This window comes from Perca fluviatilis, chromosome 22 (assembly GCF_010015445.1).
Source record: "Perca fluviatilis chromosome 22, GENO_Pfluv_1.0, whole genome shotgun sequence".
In the NCBI taxonomy this organism is placed as follows: Eukaryota; Metazoa; Chordata; class Actinopteri; order Perciformes; family Percidae; genus Perca; species Perca fluviatilis.
This window is the reverse complement of record NC_053133.1, coordinates 13,953,244-13,976,527: the sequence shown is the minus strand read 5'-3', so window position 1 is coordinate 13,976,527 and position 23,284 is coordinate 13,953,244. Positions and strand designations below refer to the sequence as shown.

General features: G+C 38.8%; 2 protein-coding genes across 2 annotated transcripts; both read left to right on the top strand.

Annotated features, from left to right (window-relative positions):
* Nucleotides 1-1,965: 1,965 nt before the first annotated feature.
* On the top strand, nt 1,966-4,883 carry timm21 (translocase of inner mitochondrial membrane 21). The gene is made up of 6 exons (XM_039789722.1): nt 1,966-2,501; nt 2,979-3,041; nt 3,131-3,228; nt 3,741-3,814; nt 4,086-4,191; nt 4,424-4,883. The coding sequence occupies exons 1-6, from the start codon at nt 2,189-2,191 to the stop codon at nt 4,514-4,516; spliced, it is 747 nt and encodes a 248-aa protein (XP_039645656.1). The 5' UTR covers nt 1,966-2,188; the 3' UTR covers nt 4,517-4,883.
* A 917-nt stretch (nt 4,884-5,800) lies between these two features.
* On the top strand, nt 5,801-19,655 carry si:dkey-118j18.2. Its single transcript, XM_039789723.1, has 5 exons — nt 5,801-6,201; nt 6,628-6,731; nt 6,851-7,010; nt 12,741-12,873; nt 17,427-19,655. The coding sequence occupies exons 2-5, from the start codon at nt 6,712-6,714 to the stop codon at nt 17,642-17,644; spliced, it is 531 nt and encodes a 176-aa protein (XP_039645657.1). The 5' UTR covers nt 5,801-6,201; nt 6,628-6,711; the 3' UTR covers nt 17,645-19,655.
* Nucleotides 19,656-23,284: the final 3,629 nt, after the last annotated feature.

Here is a 23,284-nt window from a genome sequence, read left to right as displayed (position 1 = left end):
CATATTCTTGCAAAACGTGGTAAAGCTTTCAAATATAATGTCTTGAAAATCCACATGAGAACCCACACAGGTGAGAAGCCGTACCTTTCCAAGACCTGCGGGAAAAGATTCCGTGACCTTTCAGCATTGACTAAGCATGTAAGAATCCACTCGGGCGTTTGTAAAAGGTGTGGGAAAGATTTCAGTCGTAGTGATGATTTTAAAGTCCACGTGACAATCCACACAGGTGAGAAGCTGTACCTTTGCAAGACCTGCAGGACAAGATTCACTCAGTGTTCAACTGTAGTAACACATATGAGAATCCACCAAGGTGACAAGGCTGATACTAAAACGTGGGAAAGATTTTGAATGTAGCCATGATTTTAATGTCCACATGAGAAAAGCCATTTCAAAGTTTTTCTCCAATCACATTCTTGAAAAAACAGGGATCAATATACACACGAGAAAACATCGAACAGAAGATTTCATAATAGAATTAAAGAAAATTGTGTTAAATTGTGAAAAGTTGCTTGACAAATACTGTATCATGACATAAATCTATACATAGCCTAAATACTGTATACTTGTATTTGAGTATACAAGTAGAGAATACAAATATACAACCTACATGTAGTGTATATAGTGCATTAAAGGTCCCATGGCATGAAAATGTCACTTTATGAGGTTTTTTAACATTAATATGCGTTCCCCCAGCCTGCCTATGGTCCCCCAGTGGCTAGAAATAGTGATAGGTGTAAACCGAGCCCTGGGTATCCTGCTCTGCCTTTGAGAAAACAGGCTCGTTCGAGATGAACTGCGCCTCGCCTGTAAAGTAGACGAGAGCAGGCGGCAGCAGACGGGGGCGGTGACAAAAGTCCGCTCTCAAGTCGGACAGTTTTCCAGCTGACTGTGGTCCGTTCGGGTCCGATTCCGATTTAATAAAATGTTATCAGACCCATATATCTGCTCCTACACAGTCTCCAGTTGATTTTTTTATGAAAGAGTAGCTGTCAAAATTCTCTACATGTGATCTGTTGCTGATTTTAATTACCAACAGACTGTAGATGATCCGTAATCTGAACAGATTTAGTCTCTCTGACTTCTAAACATAACTATCAGCCACACAACATGTGTTCTGTACAGAATAAGCCTTTGAATCAGACAAAGAGCAGTTAAAATCCCTCCAATTCCAAATCAATAAAAAGTTTATATAAAACGTCATCATGTTGAGTCGATTCTGAACCAATCAGCTATTCGATCAGCTGAGAGGCCGGCGTTTCCCAGCATGCACTGGGTCCGCCTGCGTCATCCTGGCTCTTGCAGTTGGTGAAAAGCAACTGCGCTGCCTGCGTCTCAGAACTGCGGCCGCATTGGTCTCGTGAAATTATCGCTGCCCACGTGTGAATGACGTCAGAGCAAGTCGGGATCAAGTCGGACACATGATTGGGCGCCGATCGCCGGTGATCGATTCTGCGCAGATCTGGCTCATCTCGAACGAGCCTAATGAAAGCTCAGATGGGCCGATCTGGAATCTTGCTCCTTATGAGGTCATAAGGAGCAAGGTTACCTCCCCTTTCTCTGCTTTGCACGCCCAGAGAATTTGGCATCATGTCTTTTAAATGAGCAAAGTGGCAGTTGGTCAAGGCCCCCCTCTCCTCCTCAATAAGACACAGAAATGGCAACTACTAAGGAAAGCTCATTGTGGGACTGGCTCTAGTGGCTGTAATTCTGCACCAAGGCTGAATTTCGAGAAACAGACTTCAGATACAGTATTAGGGGACCACTAAGGCCTATATAAAAGCATCCACAGATCACCATGTCATGGAACCTTTAACAATTATTACTACATTATTACAACGCAACTTGCACGCTGTTTACTTTATATATATATATGTATATATATATAAAATGCAGTAATAGTCCAGACACGGAAGTTCAACATTGAAAACTCAGTCTCCCATGATTCCTATAAACGGTGCGTGACGACAAAGAATGCGCCTGTTGAACACGACTTATTTGTTAGACCTCTCCTGTAGCACACTTTATGTTGTATGTTGTGCATTCATGACCAATAATAAGTCACTTTATATTATTTAAGCCTGCAGTAGGTGTATGTTAGTTTTACCAGCTTTAGCTAGCTGTCAGTCGTGCTAAATTACACACTAACTCCGCTTTCTGTGAAGGCAACTACAGCTAACTCGCAGAGGACATGGCTTACATGCAGATATGGAAAGGTCTGCAGCGGAATCTACAACAGACAGCGACACTGTACAGCGCTCAGAAATGCAAACTCACACAAGTCAGTTTGCTCATCCACACACACAGGACAGCGTCAACAGTGTCGAGACTGACTTTCCACAGCAGAATCGAGGCTCCTTCTGCCATGCCAGTACTGAGCTGCTTCATACGGCGGGGTATTTCGCTCGACTCTACAGCCAGAAATCAAAGCAGCCCCGAAGAGAGAGACAAGTCGGTTTCCAGGTACCAGAGTGGGAGCCCCAAAACTTCAGCTGCACAAAAAGGTAAGCAAAGCAGTGACATACGTACTGTAGATGAGTTGTGTCCTCGTTTGTGTACTCTCATTCCAGTCCACTAAATTGCAAGATATTTTCCAAAACAGCAGCTTTTTCCCCCCTCAAATGCAAAGTAAATAAACGCTCAAGGTCGTTTTTATTACTCATATTGCATGGGCTATAATCTATTTTATTGATTATAAACAGTGATTGGCTAGTGTGTATATTTAAAAAGTATCTCAATCATGACAAGTCATCATCACAAGTAAACAGAGTCCAATGTAATGTCTTAAAAATGGTGGTCCAGGAGCCAAATAAAGCATTATTTATTTATTGAATTGAGACTCAAGGACATGTTTGCATTCGTGAGACTGTAACCAACACATTCTTTTTGGTAATTTTACTTGATAAAGTACCACACTGTTAGTTATTTGATATCAAACAGTTTACTGATTGTCTAATAAATCTCACCCTCATATCTTCCAGTAAAAGAAGCTGGCAGAGACTTCACCTACTTGATAGTTGTACTCATTGGGCTTGGAGTGACAGGTGACTACAACCTCAAGTAGTATCTTCTCGTTTCAAGTTAAATAATGGATATGGGCACTACATTGTGTTGTTCTGTGTGTGTGTTTCAGGTGGACTGTTATATGTGGTGTTCCAGGAGCTGTTTTCTTCCTCAAGTCCAAATAAAGTCTATGGGAAAGCCTTCAACAAAGTCAGGTTAGACCCAGAGGTAAGAATGACATCACAGGTTGCTGAGGCGCTCGATTGAAGAAATTCTTAGTCGACTAACACTCATTCAATTGTATCGACTAATCGATTAGTTGATTTAATCGACCGATCTGTAAATCTGAGTTTCTCCGCAAAGAGTCATTCAAAAGCACCACTTTAATTCTTGTGTTTACCAGAGATGTGCTCGTAAGTTTCTTGGAAATAAGTCATTCAGCATGAAAAAAAGCATAAAACATGACTAATCGACTAAAGAAATCTAAGTTGACTAAGACCAAAACAACCGATTAGTTGACTAATCGACTAAGAGGGAGCAGCCCTAGTACCTCTCTGACATACACCATCTCCTGCACAGTACTCAACTACATTGCAGTGTTCCACTAAATTCATGTATTCAGTGTGACATTTATTGTATTGTATGTTAACTATTCTAGATTCAATTCAGTGTAACTCTTGAAATCATCTCATGTTGAAAAGTAAAGTGCAAAATAACACTTTTGCTTATTGAAAATGTAGGTGATCGGTGCATTTGGGGAGCCAATCAAGTGTTATGGGGAGACTACCCGTCGAGGAAGGAGGCAGCATCTCAGGTGGGTATATTGTTACTACGTCCAAAAAAGCTGTTGATTATAAGTCAATGAGGTAATGAATACATTGCACATTTCTTTCCTGAGTTTTAAATAGATTGTATGGTACTGCTGAGGTATCACCATTTTGTGTGTGTGTGTGTGTGTGTGTGTGTGTGTGTGTGTGTGTGTGTGTGTGTGTGTGTGTGTGTGTGTGTGTGTGTGTGTGTGTGTGTGTGTGTGTGTGTGTGTGTGTGTGTGTGTGTGTGTGTGTGTGTGTGTGTGTCCACCTTAGTCATCTGGAGTACCTGAAGGACGGACTGAAGCATATGAGACTAAAGTTTTACATTGAAGGCTCTGAGCCGGGCCTCAAAGGAACTGTACACTCAGAGTCAAAAGAGGTTGGTATTTTCCTTGGTTAAAATGCAGTTTATGAAATGGATGTGACACACAAAAGCAGTACTGTTCACGTTTAGCTATCCCAATATTTAAGAATTATACATAAAGTCATAAGTAATTCCACATGTGACAGCATATACTGAATGTTCAGACAGAGGTGATTATCTGTTATTTTAAAGTGGTTTTACAGATATCCACCAAATTAAGATACTGTTTCAACTTGTTATTCCACAGAATCCTGAAACTGGAAAATATGAATTCCGTTACATATTTGTGGAAGTAGACACCTACCCAAGACGAACCATTATTGTGGAGGATAACCGATGAGAAAGATAATGGACTCAGAAGTGTCATTTATCTGAAAAAGTAATGTGAATAATGTGTTTGTGTTATTGCACAAATAGCTGAAGATTTACTGTAAATGTAACTTTAAATCACCATTAAAAGCTGTTATGTGAAACATAAACTATTTTGGCTGATTTTAATCAATAGTTAGCTATTATAATTAAATAATAGCTTTGCAAAGTACAGTCTCTTTCACAGACTCTTATGTGTTGTTGTTTTATAAATAATACACATGCTACAATTTTGAGAAGACTACAGGATGACCTGATTTTCGGAAAAAAAAGATGCTTTGGAATTGTAATAAAACCAGTTGGTCTGTTATTTGCACAAAGTGCATACAGCAAAAAAATACAGTTTTAGTGTTTTTTTTTACAGTGTTGTGTTTAAACTATGGATGTTCCTATGATTGATCTTTCAGCTTTATGGAATTGAATGCATTGTTTAACGGTATTTGCAGTTATTGTAACAAAATATTTAACCTTAAAGTCTTTGTTTATAATACTGTCAAATCTCTGTCATTTTAGATATCTTAAAAAAATGTTGCAGATTCCTTCTTAAAAAATGTGGTCAGTCATATAGCTACGTTTCCTGTATATTCTGACACGTCTGCTTTTCGTCTTTGTTTAATGTGGTTGTTCTTTATGTGGTTGTCTTTTTAAAATGGTAGATTGCATGATAAAACAGTGGCCACTAGATGGAGACAAAGAGCCGAGAGACAGGAACAACCTGATATGACCTTTCAGATTATTTTGTATCATTTCACATTTTGGAGGTTATTACAGGAAAACACATGCCTGATTGTATTATGTATATTATAAACACCCATTTTAATGGTGTTGAGATAATCTCGTCTATTATTTAATTTTTTTTTTCATACATTGATATATTTGTATAATATAAATACATTATTAATGAAAATGTGTATTTGGTCCCATTTTTACCCTTTTGTCAGACGAAGCTATGCTACCTTTCATGACCCTCGGAAGTATGATGAACCTCAATGAAACGCCCTAACAATAACCAGCGTCAGCCCGAGAAAGATCACTTTTTTTGTGCGAGAAGGCTGAATATAATCTTTGGGGAGACAGATAGCTTGTTATTACAATTTTGAATCCTTTGACAGTTGTACTGTTCTGTTTGCGACCATAGATACAGTCTATGTTTGCGGCACTTTTCTATGAACACATATAACTACGTTTTCTGACAGCAACGACAGCACACAAACTAACCGATTCATTGTAAGAAGTACGTCTGTGTTCAGGTGGAGCAGTTTACGGGAAGCACTGAAGGCAACAGTCCTATGAACACCGCCCACTGTTAAACCAAAGGCAGCACTGAACGCAAAGAGGATGTAGCTAAAACTCCGTAGGACTAGTTTATTGTTAAGTTAACGAGTAACGTTAGCTTGCCAACTAGCTAACTCGCGAGTAACCTTGTATATAATACATATAAGAAATGTTCATAAAGCAGGTCAATTTAAGTTGTTTTGTTCGTGGCGGGCGTGGATAAATAGAGTAACGTTAGGGTTAGCGGCAATTGCTGTTTTTGTGGCCTTTACACGATAGCATAACATTAGCTAGCTAAACTACTCGCATTACATATCTGAAGCAACGAGGGGAATGGCACACCTTTCCAGCTAACTCATAAAGCCGAGTTGTCGCGATACAGTAAGTTCAAAATCCTGTTCTTGTGTTTGTATTTAGCTAGCTAGCTAAGTAAACCGAGGAACTGTCGTGCTAAACGTACCATCTGTTTTAAGTTAGGCTACAGAAAATGCTTTAACATTTAACTCTAACGTTAACGTTAGCTACCTAGCTCAACCATAAGGTGCTCTAAGCTTTGGTTTTATAAAAGTGACGTAATTTTAGTGTTAATCATAACCTATGTTATTACAATTGATTTTAGAAACTCAAGGTAACGTTATTTAATTTAGCCTCCTACGGAAAAATTACTCATAATTGTTACTGTGTAGCTATATTTATTGCTATATGATGGTACATTTAGTCATTTTTGACGTACTATGGACCTTCCATTTGTGTCCTGAATAAAGTTGTTATTATTATTATTATTATTATTATTATTACTGTTTCCAGGGCAAATTGTGGTATTGGCCAGGGATCAGCAAGTTGTTCCCCAGCTATGAAAGCATCTACTCACTGATTGATATCTCACAAGAAATGGAGCTGTACTGGTACATGTGAGTAGCCTCTTGTGTAGTTATAATTACCAATCATTTTGTAGATAAAAGTGGAGTTTAAGATGGACGTGTAAAGCTGCCCATTGTGTCTCATTTACCCTCTCCTCTTTCCTTTACAGAGTTGTTATTATATTCATCATTATCAAGATATTCTTCTATGTGTGCTGGTACCGATCAAGACAGAGACAACTGGCAGCATACTTGAGCAACCCACGCAATGCTCAGATAGTCATTGTTGGAGGAAGGGCCTACCTTCATCAGATGTGTGAGAGACAGAGTGTAAGTGCAGACCCCCACGTACACACACAGCCTACATTTAAAACGTATCATCTACCTGTCAACTACTGAAGTGGTTTTGCGCCTACAGGATATGTCTTTATTATGGCTGAGGCTAGGCTAAGTATAAGGTTTTGGTAATAAAGATAATATCTTTAAGTTGGCTGAAAGACATGAGTATGGTACACTGAGCAAAAAGAGTGAGTAACAAAGCAGCAAACTCGTCTCCTTCTGGAAACATTTGCCATTTTAAAGGAAAGATATTGCACCCTTTTTTTTTTTTTTAGGGTTTAGGCTGGGTCTCCTTGCTCTGCCTGGGCACACATTTTGCACTAAGGCATGATCCTGACTTCATGTTTGCTATGAAACTATTTTCGGTTGCTGTAACTTTAAATGTTGTTCAACTGAGCTGCAATAAGTAACTTTGTTCAAAGTTAGCTAATGGTAATTACACCCTCAAATTCTGCTAGAACCCACTCTCCCAGCATATTTAAGAAATTCAACAGAGTGACTGTAGGAGATGTGGTTACGTATTGTGATTACGCAGGGGATGCAGGGGACACTGACTGACCACCACTCGCTCCACCAGTCCCATGGAACACCATTGCTATTTTGAATGAGTCACTCCTCACAGGACACTGATTGGGCACAAATATATTACTTGAATCCTTGTCTTGCATTACCAAATCTCTCGACAGCACTGTGGAGTAGGGTCTGGCTATACAGGATAGGAGGAAAAATGCTTTATGTTGTCTCCAGACGTAGCGGCCGTGCCTCTGCAAAACTAGTCTCAGAAAGGAACTGGTTTTGGTGGAACATTTGTACCCCTCAAAAAACCGCCACATAAAATATTAAATTAAGTTAACCATTCACACAATACAGTTAAACGTGAGCTTTTTAAATTAGCTGGATACATGATACACGTTGTTTTTGTTGTTTCCCGTAGCGAAGGAATTTTGACATACAGATAGCAGCAAGGGAGGGGAGGGGCAAAGTGAAGCACCGGATATCCGACTTGTCAGGCTTATCGTGGCAATGTACCTTCGTTGAAACAGACTACTTGAAGCCTGATGGGATGGTTTTCTGTGTGATCTTATGATATCACGATACAACTGCCGTGCAAATTAAAGGACTAGCAGCTCTTCTACGAGAGGTTCTCCGGTGTGTGATTTTTGTGAGGGAGTGCATGGTCATAGCCATTCTGTTTATCATAGTTAACATTACTGTTTGTAGGCCCTACACAGCATTTATATCTTAACATACGTCATAGACCTTGGAGTCTTGCCTAATTTGTCACGGTTAGGGAGGGGCTAGAAAAATCAGCAGAAACAAACTTTCATATCCAAGCAGATGCATACAAGCTAATTTTGATCAGGAAAAAAAATGATTTGTGATTATTTGTATTGTGAAAAAATAATAATTTAGCGTGTAGTTCCTCTTTAACTACTTTACCTTTGTTTGGCTCAGTGGCAGCCACACTGAGAGTGGTGCGTCACAAAGCGAAAGTCCTGCCCTTTTCTCAGAACTGTCACCTATTTTATCCAACTGGAGTTTGTGGTCCCGGAGTAAGAGAAAGACAAATAAGGTCACAGTTGTGTTACATTTTTGCAGAGGAGTTGTTTGCTCACTCGAGAGGGCATGTGGTTTTCAGCCAGTCGCTTAACTTTGAGTAGAATGATGAGAGGCTACATCTCATTCTCAGTTACATACTGAGCGAGTGTGTGGATGTGTATTAATAGATTAGGTACAGGCTTCTGGTATGCTTATTTATTTTTTTGTTATATTTGTTTGAGTTAGTTGACAAGTCTGACAGGACAGGTCACAGCTTTGACAGTTATTCATAAAGTTTGACTGAACCCTTTTTTTTTTTTTTTTTTTAAAACAAGTTTGTAAAATTTCAACCATGAATGTGAGATTTTTTGGTGCGAATATCAGTAAAGACACAGACAGCAAGTCAGGAGTAGACTGGTTCGGGGCGCCCTTTTAGCTCATCTGGTTGAGCGTGCGCCCCATGTACTGAGGCTCAGTCCTTACCGCAGTGGCCTGAGTTCAAGTCCGACCCGAGGTCCTTTGCTGCATGTCGTCCCCTGTCTCTCTACTCCATTTTCTGTCTTCACCTGTGCTATCATTATAGGCCAAAACATTATCTTTGAAGAAAAAAAAAAAAAAAAAGTAGACCGATATACAGACCGCAACGTAAGCCTCTTCGAAGGTCTTGGTTTTCCCCTACATTTCAAAAAGTCAAATTGTCAGTCACTGATGTTCTTTGTGCTGCACACTATTTGTTCTTGACATTTAACAGTTTCTATCTCTTGTCCCATGAATCATAAGATATATGGGAGAAAAGGATGGTCTCGTCTAATGTTTAATTTGCTTGAGATTGTGATTTGAGTATGTGGTTAGATGAGCTGCTCTTTAAGAGTCATTTGATCACTGGGATGACCTTCATAGTTCTATTTCTGTGTGGTTTGTAACTTCTTACATTTTGCTGACATGCACCCATGACATGATTTTGTTGATCTTTTAAAATTGGCTACAAAATGCAGGCTTATCTTTTATTGTTCCCTTAAAGTGCTAGTTCTAGTTGAATGTAGTTTTATATATGTAGATATTTTCAGTCATATGTCTAGAATAGTAATGCCTTTCTTCAACATCAGTTTGTATGGAGTCTGTTCTCAGTGGGCTATGCCACAGGTTTAGACAGCCATCATGATTGTGCTTCCCCCTGGGCCTTTCTGCTTTATTGCCTCTCTACAACACCTGGAAACAATCTCCATGATTCAGAACCTTCCCAAAATACGCTCAGTGAATCACACACAGTACAGCCGGTTAGTCTGACATTTTTCTTTAAACTTATTTGTAAGTCTTGCCCACTTCTTAGTAGTTATTGCAAAATATGCTGAATAAATGGCAAAGATGTCAACACATTTCTCTACATTTTAAATGGAAGTCATAAAAAGTAAATTGAGTCATTTCCTGTTAAACCTTGACACTGCCCCAGTTTTTGAGATTTTTATCATTGCAGTTGTTGCATCTAAGTTATATTTATAGCATTGTTTGGAATATTTGTGCAACAGGAAATGCCCGAATTGCATAAAAATTAAATAAAATTTGCCATTGAAACTTAGAGATGCCTGGACTTTTCGCATTGGGTTTCCCCAGACCAGTTATAATATCCTGTCTGAAATGTTTGTCTGATTTTTAGAGGAAGTACAACCCAGTTTAAGATTGCTATTTGTTTTTGTCTTAGTTGTCAGACATAACAGTTGTCCCAATATAACTTGTGGAAGGCTATGCTAAGCTGATTTAAGGGAACCAATTAAAAGGCAAGGTCACCAAATAATAGTGTGTATTTAAACTTTTGACCCACTGAACATCTCTTCTAGTCAGTAAAAGCTGAAATACATTTCTTTCTTGGCTATTATTTTTGAAATTATCTTTTATGGACATACCCTTTGACCTATTGACACAGTAAACATATGGTAACATGAAAAATGTGGTTGTGAAAGTTGCGTTTGAATGTCTTTAGCCCAGGTGTCTCTAAATATATGGCCTCAACTGTGCGAATACAGGCTAATTACATGTTAAGTTACCACCCCAGAAGCCCTCCTACCTCCTCCTTGCACTCATTTTTCACTTTTTGCTTCTTCTGCTTCTTACTCCTCTTTAGCCTCCTTCAGTCCCTAATCTGCCCTTGCTCCACAATTCTTATGTTTGCTCTTACATCCTTCTCTTTCTTGCTCTCCTCCTTGTTCCCTTTGACGTCTCTGGTGTATAATGTTCCCTGTTTAGATTTTAATGGAATGTGCAGCAGGGAGGCCCCATGGTCATCCATAACCCAGCACCCTGATAGTTTTCGGGAGAGATGCCAAGACGACTCGAGTCCTGGGCATAAATGAATCAAACATAGCCTTGATGTAGTATCACTCACTAAGCCTTTTGGACAGTCTTATTCACAGCTACCTGAAAAGACAAAGTGAACCCAAAAGAGCTATGAGGAAAAGCTTTTGAGAGAGAGAGAGAGAGAGAGAGAGAGAGAGAGAGAGAGAGAGAGAGAGAGAGAGAGAGAGAGAGAGAGAGAGAGAGAGAGAGAGAGAGAGAGAGAGAGAGAGAGAGAGAGAGAGATTATTAGACTTCATCTTATTGGGTTTTGGTTCAGTTCTTTAGGCCTACATAAATGGTGGTGACTATTACAGGTTATCTTGGACTTTGCATGATTTGTTTTTGCTGCATCTTTCTTCATCACTCCATCATGCACACAACCAAATGATAGCAATTTTGAACTAATTAAAGCTTTAGTGCATAACGTTTTGATATTAATGAACGTCTGTTACATTAAAGTCATTGCCAAATGAGTTGTTACAAAGCTAATTAAGACTATCAGCTCCACATAACTCTCTCTGTATTTCTCAGTATGGCTATGTTCAGAAGATTGTGTTGTCTGGTGACTTTTGTGCGCAGAAACACAAGACCATAACATAATAAGCCTCTTCTGAAGAGTTTTTTTCTTTGCTGCTAGCAACTGCATGGAGGAGGGGTGGGGCCTGTGCGCCGTCACAGAAGGCTTGTATCATGTCATTACTTACAATTCCTCATGGTGCGACAGAAACTACGCGCTATAGCTTTAAACATAGAGAGCTTTTTTAAAGGCGAGACAGGAGATAAAATAACTAAAAGGTTTGTTAATGCTCAAACCTTAATATATTTACTAACCCTCGTCAATTGATCATGACTGACTGTGGATACTCGTTCTCCTTGTCATCTTTTGTCAGGGCCTTGTCTTTCAATTTGTGTTATTTTATTCATCTAGGCTATCATTTCAGTCTGTATTTTTTTAAAGGGACTGAAATTAAAAAAATATATATCTTGGAAAATGGTATTACCACAGCGAGTATCACAGCCTGGTGTAATGTAGACATCCACTGCCTATTTATGTGACTCAGTAATGTGATGCCTCATTCCTGCGACTTTAGGCGGGGTTAACATGTAGGGTTGGGTGTTGTTTTGTTTTTTACGATTCCTATGCCGAACCGGCATTTTTTTAAAACTATTCCGATTCCTAAACCGATTCTTGAAAAACTGAAAAGTGAATGGTTAATATGCTTTTACGTCAGTTTTGGTGAGCCCAAAAGTAGCTTACATTTACGGTAGCTAGCTAATGGTAGACTACAAAGAAAGCGTGATATTTTTACGTCCGTTTCGGAGCGACGGAGGGAAAATATTTAATTTGACACATTAAGTTGAACCGAAATGAGGAACCGGAATTTGCGTTCTAATCCGCTCCAATTCCTACCGGTTGTGTAGGAACCGGTTCCATAGTGGAACCGGGTTTCGGTACCCAACCCTGTTAACACGGTTCATCAGATTCGGGATGAAAACATTCAATGCTTGTCAGCCCGATGATGGAAAACACACGTTTGAACACAGAAAAAGAGGTATAATACAGACAGCCCAGCACATCTACAGTATCATTCATTCCTCTCCCAAAAAATTGTCTTTCTGTTTGTTTAGTGATGTTTGTACTAGGAAGTCCAATATTATCATAACCAGCAGCAGTGTCCTCTCTGGAGATGCGTTCTGTAAAACCAGCCCAGTTAGTATCCTCATAGTGTTGGCAGTGTTGACATTTGAATTGTTGGCTTTTGCTAATAGATTTATGTGCACTGGTGTACTGTGCTTTTGCTTTTTTTTGTGTAACTCATTAACTCTCTCTGTGTTTCCTTCCCTCTGTAGCAAACCTCTGTCTGGCCTAGTTGGTATGGTGTTCAAGATGACCTGTCGATAGAAGAGCCCTCCACAACCCTGCCACCAGCTGCATCCTACTCCCACTTGGACATGCCACCACCATATGAGGCCGTCTCTGGAGGTAGCACTCAAACATTCTCATTCACCAAGCGAATCAAAAGTTCAGCCAGGAAGACTGCCTGATTCTTATTTTTACCCCTTTTACTTCTTCATTCATAATTTCCTGTAAGCTACAGTAAGGGGAAAGTCCGCCTTGTTCTATCACTGAGCGTTCCCTGTGGTCGCTACATAGTTTCACTTAACTGTGATAGAGAACGAGGTTTTCAGTAGAGATGGCTTTGCTGTGTATGTGGGTTACTGAAAAGGAGAAGAAAACTGAGCCTTCTTTTCAACACATTCTTACACTTTGTTGCATTCACTCTGAGCAAGATTGTTTAGACTACTGGTATTAGAAACTAATGCCCAAGGTGCACGTCATAGCCTGTAACATAACAGAGCCTATGTACGTTGCCATCGTTGGTACGGCGTAACCCCTTATCACAGAAGTAAGTCCAGTTTAACCCTTGTGTTGTCTTCCCGTCAACCTTGAAAAAAACACCTTTTTCCAACGTTTTTGATGCCTTTTTTTCACAGTTTGTTTTAGCTTTATTTTAAATTGTAAAATCTTTCTAATACACATTTTTAGTGCTTATTTCTACGTCCCATATTTTATGATATAAAACAAAAATTGAAAACGGGTTAATGTGACCCGAAGTCAACACAAGGGTTAAGCCTAAAACTATTACTCCTTCACCCTAATCAGTACCAACCTAATCACCGATCAGAGTACAGTTTATTAATCCAGTTACCTGCGCCAGGTTGATACTACTCATGACAAAAACTGGCCACCAGCTTCTTTAACACCACCAGCATTATGACTCCATCAGAATCGGTGCAGCCTGGAGATTCATGTACTTTAGTGATTGTAGGGGTCATTGTCACAACCAGCAAATTAACACCAGATGGAGTCTGAAATGCTATTCAAGAGTACAGTACTTATATCAGTAAACTCTTCTGATTTAAACAAGCTCCCACATGTATGCACACACAGAGTACTCTGTTTGCTTTAAAAAGACAAAGTACGCTGTGTGTCAGTAACTTAATCATAATGCCACAGCTTCAAGGCAAGGCAACTTTATTTGTATAGCACATTTTAACAACAGGGCAATTCAAAGTGCTTTACATTAAACATTAAAGGAACACGCCTAGCCTACTGCTCCGAATAAGTGACAAAATAACGCAGAGGAACATGTTGGCATTATTTTGTCACTTATTCGGAGCAGTAGGCTAGTTAGAACCGGTTACCTCCAGGATCTGTACAAGGCTTAGCTAGCGCTGGGGGCGTCAGACAGAGTTACAACACGCACGGAGATGAGAAGGGTATGTATCGACTTGTCTAACTCTGGGGGTTACTGTGAATAAGCTAAAGTCACAATAAGTCGACGTGTTCCTTTTTAAAGACCAGTTAAAAACGATTAAAAAAATTAAAAAACAGTAAAAATTCGAGAATAACATTTACAGTGCAGTATAAGAAATTAACAATTATTTAAAGAAAGGCAACATCAAAAAGAAATTCTTCAGCCTTGATTTAAAAGAACTGAGAGTTGCGGCGGACCTGCAGTTTCCTGATATGTGGAGCATAAAAACTGAACGCTGCTTCCCCCTGTTTAGTTCTGGCTCTGGGGACAGCAAGCAGACCTGAGAGGTCTGGGTGGTTCATAGAGTAGCAGCAGATCAGAAATGTATTTTGGCCATAAACCGTATTTTGAAATCAAGTATTTGAGGCACAGGAAGCCAGTGTAAAGACTTCAGAACTGGAGTGATGTGATCCACTTTCTTGGTCTTAGGGAGGACTCTGATTAATTTTTTTTAGGGAGACCTGTAAAGATACCATTAAAGCAGTCAGGTCTACTGAATATAAACACATGGACAAGTTCAAGGTTTTCTCTGTATACTAGACAGACATGCCTTGATGTGTACTGCATATGTGTCCATTAGGTCTCAAGTTAACTCAATTCTGTTGTTGTTGTCTGTTTTTAGCTTTGCTGGCAAAGGCAAACCTACTAAGGGGAAAAAAAAAACTCTAGTCTAACTATTTCCACTAAGAGAGGCTCATACACTCACCACACTACTGGTGCTTTGAGAGCAATCTAATATTTACCGTTTGTTGAGTTCCTTTTATTCTATGTTCCCCTATTTATGTTTCTCAACATGTCATTGTGAGTACATGAAACAGGATACAAGCTGGCCAGACTAGTTGTTGAATTTTTGTGTCAAGATTCAGAGTCTCCTCTTTTGCAAATGCCATCTAATTTGAAGTACTCATTCTGTCTGAGAGCAGGATGTGAGGAAACACTTTATGGAAACTGTCAATAACTGGTAAATTCATAGATAATTAAACTGTAGTTAAGTTATTTTACTGTTAACCAACAATGAATTGTTTACCTATTATTTGTAATGTTATAATTTATTATTTTATCATTAGTTCAGTGTAATACAAAGTAATTAGTTGATACATATAGATACATAGTTGATACTTTATTAAAGGTCCTATGACATGGTGCTCTTTGGATGCTTTTATATAGACCTTAGTGGTCCCCTAATACTGTATCTGAAGTCTCTTTCCCGAAATTCAGCTTTGGTGCAGAAATACAGCCACTAGAGCCAGTCCCACAATGAGTTTTCCTTAGTATGTGCCATTTCTGTGTCTGAAGCTATTGAGGAGGAGAGTGGGAGGGGCAAGGTGGAGGGTGGGGGTGTGGCCTTGACCAACTGCCACTTTTCTCGTTTGAAAGCCATGATGTCTCTCTCTCATGGGTGGGCCAAATTCTCTGGGCGGGCAAAGCAGAGAAAGGGGAGGTAACCTTGCTTGTTATGACCTCATAACAAGCAGATTCCAAAACGGCTCATCTGAGCTTTCATTTTCTCAAAGGCAGAGCAGGATACCCAGGGCTCGGTTTACACCTATCGCCATTTCTAGCCACTGGGGGACCATAGGCAGGCTGGGGGAACTCATATTAATGTTAAAAAACCTCATAAAGTGAAATTTTCATGCCATGGGACCTGTAAGTGGTTAATAAAGGTTTTATAAACTGGTTAATAAAGGTTTTAAAAACTATCTATACACACAATTTGAATTAACAAATACTTAAATACATAAAATGTTGTTATATGTGCAGCCATAAACTGTTAAACATAACCCTAATAATTAGTAAACATGATTGATTTAATTTCATAGTTAACAGTAAAATAACTATTAACTTAAGTTTAACTACCTATCAGTTGACCTATTTTTTACTGATGGTTATTATTAGTGTCACCAGGTGGGGTTACAGAGGGTGGAAGTGTTGACATTTCAGCACTTATTGTATTACATGATGTTGGAACCTTATTTTCTTATATGACCTTTTTTAAAGATGCCAGAGGGTGTCTGAGGGCCTGCTGTCATCTAAATAGTTTAACTGGTTCTTCCTACACTTTCCTAATGCGTCTGAGCAGACTCAATTTTGCGTACTATCATTATCAAATTGTATTTCTGTGACATTTTGAGATATCAGATTTCAAAAATATAGGGGGTGGGGGCAAAAATTGATGCAGCATAGTATCACGATATTTTCCGTGGGAATACTACTACTGTATCGATACACAGATGCCAAGTATCGATCTTTTATTATGTATGTGTTGGTCAGTTTGTCTGCTTGACAATCCCATTTTGCAGCAATAAAATTGAGATGAACAAACAGAGAAATGTATCTTTTTAGATAAAGCAGATGTTGACAAAGTTTCCTTTGAAGTTGGAAAAAAGGTAATAAATTGCAATATATTGCAATATGTTTAAAATCTCAATAATATCGTATCGTGACATAAGTATCGTGATGATATTGTATCGTGAGGCCTCTGGTGATTCCCATCCCTACAAAAATATGCCGTACGCCATCGTCTTGACTGCCAAATGTTCCGGCGTAACTTCTAAACAGAGAGTGTCAGATTGAGAGACAGTGAGGGAGAGACAAGCGTACCAGAGTCGCAAAGGTGGTATTAGGTAAGTGAAAATGGAGCAAAATGTTTAATGCGAGCACAGCAAACAAGGAAATGGTTGAATGGACCATAAGGAGATTAAAATAACAACTTGGCGATGAGAAGTCAGTTAAAAAGACTTTTTATGAGAGCAACGAGGAGGATTCAGGATTCCACTGCTCTGGGGTCAGTTTTCTCCGACAACTTTTTGTCTGTTCTTCCTCACCATCACTGGGTTTCGGAGATTCTGACACATTTTTGTTATTCCTAAAGTGTTTTCTTTCAGCGCATTTTGCTCCTGTGTTTTTGAAGCGCATAAGATTAATTCACATCAATGTCCTGCCCGTCTCTTCCTGTGCACAGTTTTTCATCTGGAGTAACACTTGTCATGTGGTGATGCAGCTTGGGGGAGAAATTGGGAGCGTTTGTTTTGATGAAGCGGAGCTCCTTGCTAGTGAAAACGCGACAGAATCATTGACACATAAAACTTTTGATAGCATGCATAAATTGCTATTGTGATCTTATTTTGATTTGAATGTCGAGGCTTATCTGACCTAATGCATATGTTCTTTAAGGCCGCTGATGGACTGGTTGACCCTTTTTCTTCTTTCCTTCCAGAGGATGATCTGAAGCCCCCTCCCTACAGCGAGTGTGCTCATGGCGATGAGGCCGATGCTCCTCGTCCCTCCCATCAAGCTCCTCTCAGTTCCGAGGGAGACGCCATTAGCGTTAACGAAGCCCCACCCCCATACACACTGTCACCCCCTCCACAAGTCAGTCAACAAGACGTCCCTGTAAGCCACAGGGAGTCCCAGTCAGAGAGCAGGTCCACCTAATCAATCCCTGATGCCACTTTGCCTTTTTTTCATGCACTGCCTTCTTACATTCAAACTCAGTGATTGTTACCAGCCTAACTCTCATCACATGAGAGCAGATGTTTATTTGTGTGTGTGTCTGTGTGTGTATGCGCGTGTGTGTGTTTGGATGGTTTTTAGATCCAAGTTGTTTTTCTACTTTGTATTGTGTAAAAAAAGTGGTCATCTGATTGAGTTTGGCAATAACAGATGACATCAGCAAGTCTGTGTGCCTCAAGTCAAGGCCGCAGAACCTGCTCCCAGCTAGGATAAGAAAAAAATCCCTTGACCTCGAAGCTCAAAGGTAAATTGGTGAGACACAAATGGGCCGAAAGACCGATACTTTCAAGTATGTTCTGTTAGTTTTATAAAGTTGTTTCCTGCTGTATGTCCAAGGCCACTTCCTTTCACAGATATAAACCAAACGACTTCTTTTGCAAGCATGCTTGGGGAATTGAGTTATATTTAGTTCCTGCTACTGCGATACTTAATATGTGGTACATTACATGGCCTTTCTGTGTGCGTCTATAGACTTTGTTCTGAATACAGGATCCTAATAACAGTGCATTATAGCCAATTCATAGTGTAGACAGTCTAATTAGATTTTGGTGCACCTTGCTGTGAAGATGTGCATTTTAAATAAATTGGAAGTGTTTCAGCTTCTGCAAACCGTTATTACTCTCAATGCTTCATTAATACTGCACCTGTCATTTGAAGACAAAGTATGTCAGCAGAGAACTATTTGATAATAAATGCACTAATTGTCTTAAATAATTACCTCATTAGCATAACTGGTTATGTTAAATATATCATTGTGATTATACTGGGACATTAGGCAATTTAAGTGCCTATCACATCTGTGAATGGAAGTGAGCAAGGACAAGCGAAACAAGTTAGTGAAATAAATGAACACTTCATGGCAGCAGAAGAGAGATTGTTTTCTATTGATGATCTCATCTGCTGCTGGGTTCTGCCTGTTGCTGCTTTACGTGAGCACCTCTATGCCAGAAAGCAAGATTCTGTGCGAACGGTATAACAATAAATTTCTGTGTCTTTAAAAGTAGTAGTGGAATTGGACAAATGGTCTTCTGAACATTTTCTGTAGTTGTAGATCCAGCTGTAAGATAATCCGATCAGTAATGAATTGTAATGTTGAGCTGAAGGCTTAAATTGAGAACAATATCATAGAAAACATTTTTGGAGCTAAAGGCTAAAAAGTCACAAAACTCAGCTATTAGTTCTTTTCATAATTGTTGCAAAATGAAGACTAACCAAAACATGTTCCTTATGTGTCTGTTCCTTATCGGTTGATCTGCCACAGGCTGGTAGAGGTCCGCCGACTTTGTGTATTTCTTGTTTGTGTTTTCTGTTATAGTATTGCTTTGGAAAATGTTGTTACTTTGCTTTTTGGATCACTGCATTTTAGATAGTCAGAAAATAACACTGTTAAGACGATGCTCCACTTCCTGCGTTTGTTTTAGCAACAACGTAATCTGTGTACAGTTTTTGAACATTTAAGAAAAGAAAAACAAAATGAACGCTGTATAAATGTATTTGGGGCCTTGGGGAAGTACATAAGGAGATCTTCACAGAGAATCTGTATTTAAAATGTTTTTTAATGATAATCTTTCGTATCGTAATGACAAATCGTAGAGCTTCGGTCACTGATGCCTTTTAAAGAATCTTTCCTGTGGTTATAAAATCTGAAGCATGCAACAGAGAGGCCGCAAGGTACAAAATCCGAATGTAGCTTTGAACACTGTTGACATCACTAGCATAGCAGCCGCATGATGACGATTGACTACCTTAACCATGGTGTTACAGGCTCCCACTTTAATGTACGTTCTGTTTGTTGACTTCATGTTCATTCCCATGGTGGTTGACATATCCAATCTCTCCACTTACAGTAGTAGCTTTGTGAGTTAAGGAGAATTGACTTTTGTGTTTTGATTTGGGGGGAAATCCATTTTCTGTATTAAACTGTTGTTCAGAATTCCTCTGGTGGTTTATTTTTATGTATTTTTTGCTTTACCTTGTGAAGTCACTTCTAATAAATGTCCTTGCACTATAGAGGAACAATAGCTCTACTCTGGTTCCAAAATAGACCCTATTTACTTAATTTTGCACTCATAATAGATGGTCATTCCTAATGATTTGTTTCTATTTTGCAGTGTACCACTTCTTTATTTTTTGCAGATTTGATAAAGGTTTCTGTTCTGTTTTTGTTATAAGTCTCAAGCCTAAACCTAGACAACCTTGATGAGTTAATCAGGCTTATTTTATCAAACTTTGGAACGGTCTGCCCAGAGCCACAGAAGACATTATGTACTGTATCTGTTTCCCAGGCCGTGTGACGAGTAAAAAGAACTACATAATGTTACATCATGTGAAGTGCCCTTTTAAAATGCACGTCAAAATAACCCTGCAAGTTTATTTTCAAGTTTTACCCTGTTCCTACACACAGCATAAGACACGTTTCCTCAAACACCTTTTTAGTAGAAAATCCCCTCTGTGTTTTACTTCCCAGCCAGTGTCCTCTTGCCGAGCTGCAGTGGAGGGATACACAAGGGGGGGATTACGTACTCTTTGGAGGATACCTCCTTAATTTGTATAACTAGAAAACTGTAGGCTACTGCAGATTTAGTCCCTCATCCCTTACAGCTATCTGAATCCTGTTAGGAATTGGTCTCTTCACAGCCTTTTTGAGCACGAGGGATGATTAGTGTCCAAAAACTGTTGAAAGGAACACGTGACTACTGTTTTGAGACCAACTTTGAAAAATGTTATCCTATGATGTGCCACTAGAGAGCAGTCTTGCACCAGTGATCATTTAAACCACGTGTTTCTGAGCAGCCTGTACCTGTTGCTGATGCATGACAAGAGCAGTGCTCTTCGTTTCTATCATTTAAGTAGTGATTGAATTCTTTTATCACACACTTTTGTGATAGAAAATGGCATCGACATTTGTTGCAAAGTTTTATAGTTTAGATGGAGAAAAAATAATAATGGGCTGTGCAATCGATCAAGATCAATTGTACAGCCCTCTTGTGGAATGTATTGCAGAGTGGATACTCAAGGACATTCATTTTTCATATCGTAGCCTCTCAGCTGCTGCATCACTAAGCTGCATACATATCAGCTGAGCTCGAATAATTTACAATGGGTGTACACATGATTATAAACCTTTTCGGTAAGCAAAATGGGACAAGTCAGATAAAATTTCATGGCCAACTGCAAAAACAAGCCCCAAAACGAAATGAATGTGGAACTATTTGGATTATGATCCCATTCTCATCCCTGTTATTAATAGTAAAAATAAAAAAATTAAATATATATATATATGAATTAAAATGTACTTGCATGCTTAATCGATTCTATTTATTTTTTGAAACAGATATTCAGATATCACTTTAAACCTTGAAATGAAGGTAATTCATCAAGAATACAGCCTTCATTCATTCGTGTATTCATGTGTGAGAGTATGTCGTGTGTCAGTGTTAAATCTAGTTAGATAAGCACTCTTTGTCACTCATGTATGCTGCGCACTGGTTTTGCTTTGAGTAATTGATGCTTTCAGGGGAAATATTTGCATTTTGGAAAACAGGCAACAATCCATCATTTAAACCATTTTTCTTATCATTACATCTCGGTATAAACAGCTGTATAATGGATACAACACAGAACACTCCTCAAGGATATTCACTGAACCCTCTCCAAGATCATTGAGGTCTTCAAGGCCGTTTGAGAAACGGAATAGACGGCTCAATTACCCTCTGTTGTCTGTCAAAGATGTATTGCAATTCCAAGCCTCGCATGTCAGAGCCTATCCAATGACTATTATTTAGAGGGAGGTATGCATGCAGTGGTCGTGGAAAAAGACACACCTTTTGAATTCAGCAAAAAAGGCACATTCCAGGTATGGGTGAGGATGGATAAGATGTCAAAAAATGTGCCTGTTATTGATTTCCCACCTCATTGCAGGAGGGGGTACCCGTCAGTAGTTATACACTGTTTACATTTTTTTTCATTTTGCCACAAATTAATATTGCATGCTTGTGCAAGGACTGTAAAACCTCACAACATCGGAACGTTAATGAGTTTAACGGATTTCTTACTTTCTCTGTCTGAACACCTCTATCACTTTTTGTTGTAGTTTCTTTATTAGTTTGGTTCAGTGTGATGTAACCCAATATCCAGTTAACTACAGTTTGTAATATGCTTTTAAAGTATATAAAACAATAAGCAATTTAAGGCACTTCCACTGTAATTATATATGGAAAACTAAGCGTGCCTGATAAGCTTCAGTTCTTTAGCAGCTCCTCTGGAAAATGGCCATCTTTTTCAAACTTATTCAAAAATCTAGTTGGTGTGTTTAATATTAAAGATGTTTGTACATCAGCTACTGCGGCCTGTTGACAGAGAGGGTGATATCCTGCCATGCATCTGCAAAGTGTCTGAACATTAACATCTGCTCAAATATGATCAGAGATAATAACCTTCAGTGGATGAGTGGATCATATCAGCGTTTAAGCACATAGCATGTTAGTTTACAGTAAATTGCACACTTAAGTGTGGACTGTGGAGCTAAACTGATTCTCTGGCATTTCAGTGGAACACAAAAACTATTTTGTTTCCTGTGTTTGCTTCCCATTTGAGAAATTTGAGATAAGACAAGCAGCAGTGGAAAGTATACATGTACATTCACTCAAGTACTGTACTTAGTTATAATTTTGAAGTACTCACACTTTACTTGAAATCTCCATTTTATTCTAGTTTATACTTCTATTAAAGTACAAATCAGAGGTTACTTTACATATCAATAGTTTACATAAAAACATGATTATTAAAAAACTAAACCAGTGGTTTCCAACTTTTTTGGCTTGTGGCCCTTTACAAAAAAAACAATGTAGTGTGTGTCACATTTCAGATGTTTATGAGTTGTTAGCAGTTGCACCAAAGAATAATTGCTCCTCTAAATATCCCAGATGTTCCATTTAAATAACCGTTTGTGACCCTAGGAGGCAAAACTTTCAAATATGTCACAAAAAGGGATTAGGGAAGATTCCCAAAAAAATTAATACAAATTTGTGTGGCAGAACTTTGTTTTTCTCTTTCCGATGCATCATTTCCTGACCACTCCGTCTATTGACCTTTTTGTAGGGACCTACCATACTAAATGATCTATATATAAAGTAGATAAAAGTATCTCCCCTTCAAACAGCTACAACAATACAATTCTATAAGTATGTCAATCTAATAATGCCATGTATGATAATACAGTATAGAATGTGATACATTACACATACATTAAGCTGAAATACTTATCTACATCTACTTCTACTACTACTACTACTACTACTACTACTACTAAAGTCAATCTATTTAACTTGTAGTATTTTCATTTATTTTTTTGGTACTTTTTCCTTAAGTAAAGGATCTTACCGCTGATAAACTTTTGTATGATTCATCCTAAGTTTTCTGGAGGCCATCATCATCCAATGGTGGACATGCTTATTTTCATTCAGTTATTTCATTTGAAAAACATTGATTAGTGATGAGGTGTGGTATTCTGGGGCTCAGTGGTAGAGTGGTCGCCTGCCAGTCGCAAGGTTGGTGGTTCGA

Coding starts and splice junctions, on each gene's coding strand:
- si:dkey-118j18.2 (XM_039789723.1), top strand. CDS start 6,712: ATGGAGCTGTACTGGTACAT. Junction 6,732..6,850: donor ATGGAGCTGTACTGGTACAT/GTGAGTAGCCTC, acceptor TTTCCTTTACAG/AGTTGTTATTATATTCATCA. Junction 7,011..12,740: donor AGATGTGTGAGAGACAGAGT/GTAAGTGCAGAC, acceptor TTCCCTCTGTAG/CAAACCTCTGTCTGGCCTAG.
- timm21 (XM_039789722.1), top strand. CDS start 2,189: ATGGCTTACATGCAGATATGGAAAGGTCTGCAGCGGAATCTACAACAG. Junction 2,502..2,978: donor AACTTCAGCTGCACAAAAAG/GTAAGCAAAGCA, acceptor CATATCTTCCAG/TAAAAGAAGCTGGCAGAGAC. Junction 3,229..3,740: donor AAGTCAGGTTAGACCCAGAG/GTAAGAATGACA, acceptor TTGAAAATGTAG/GTGATCGGTGCATTTGGGGA.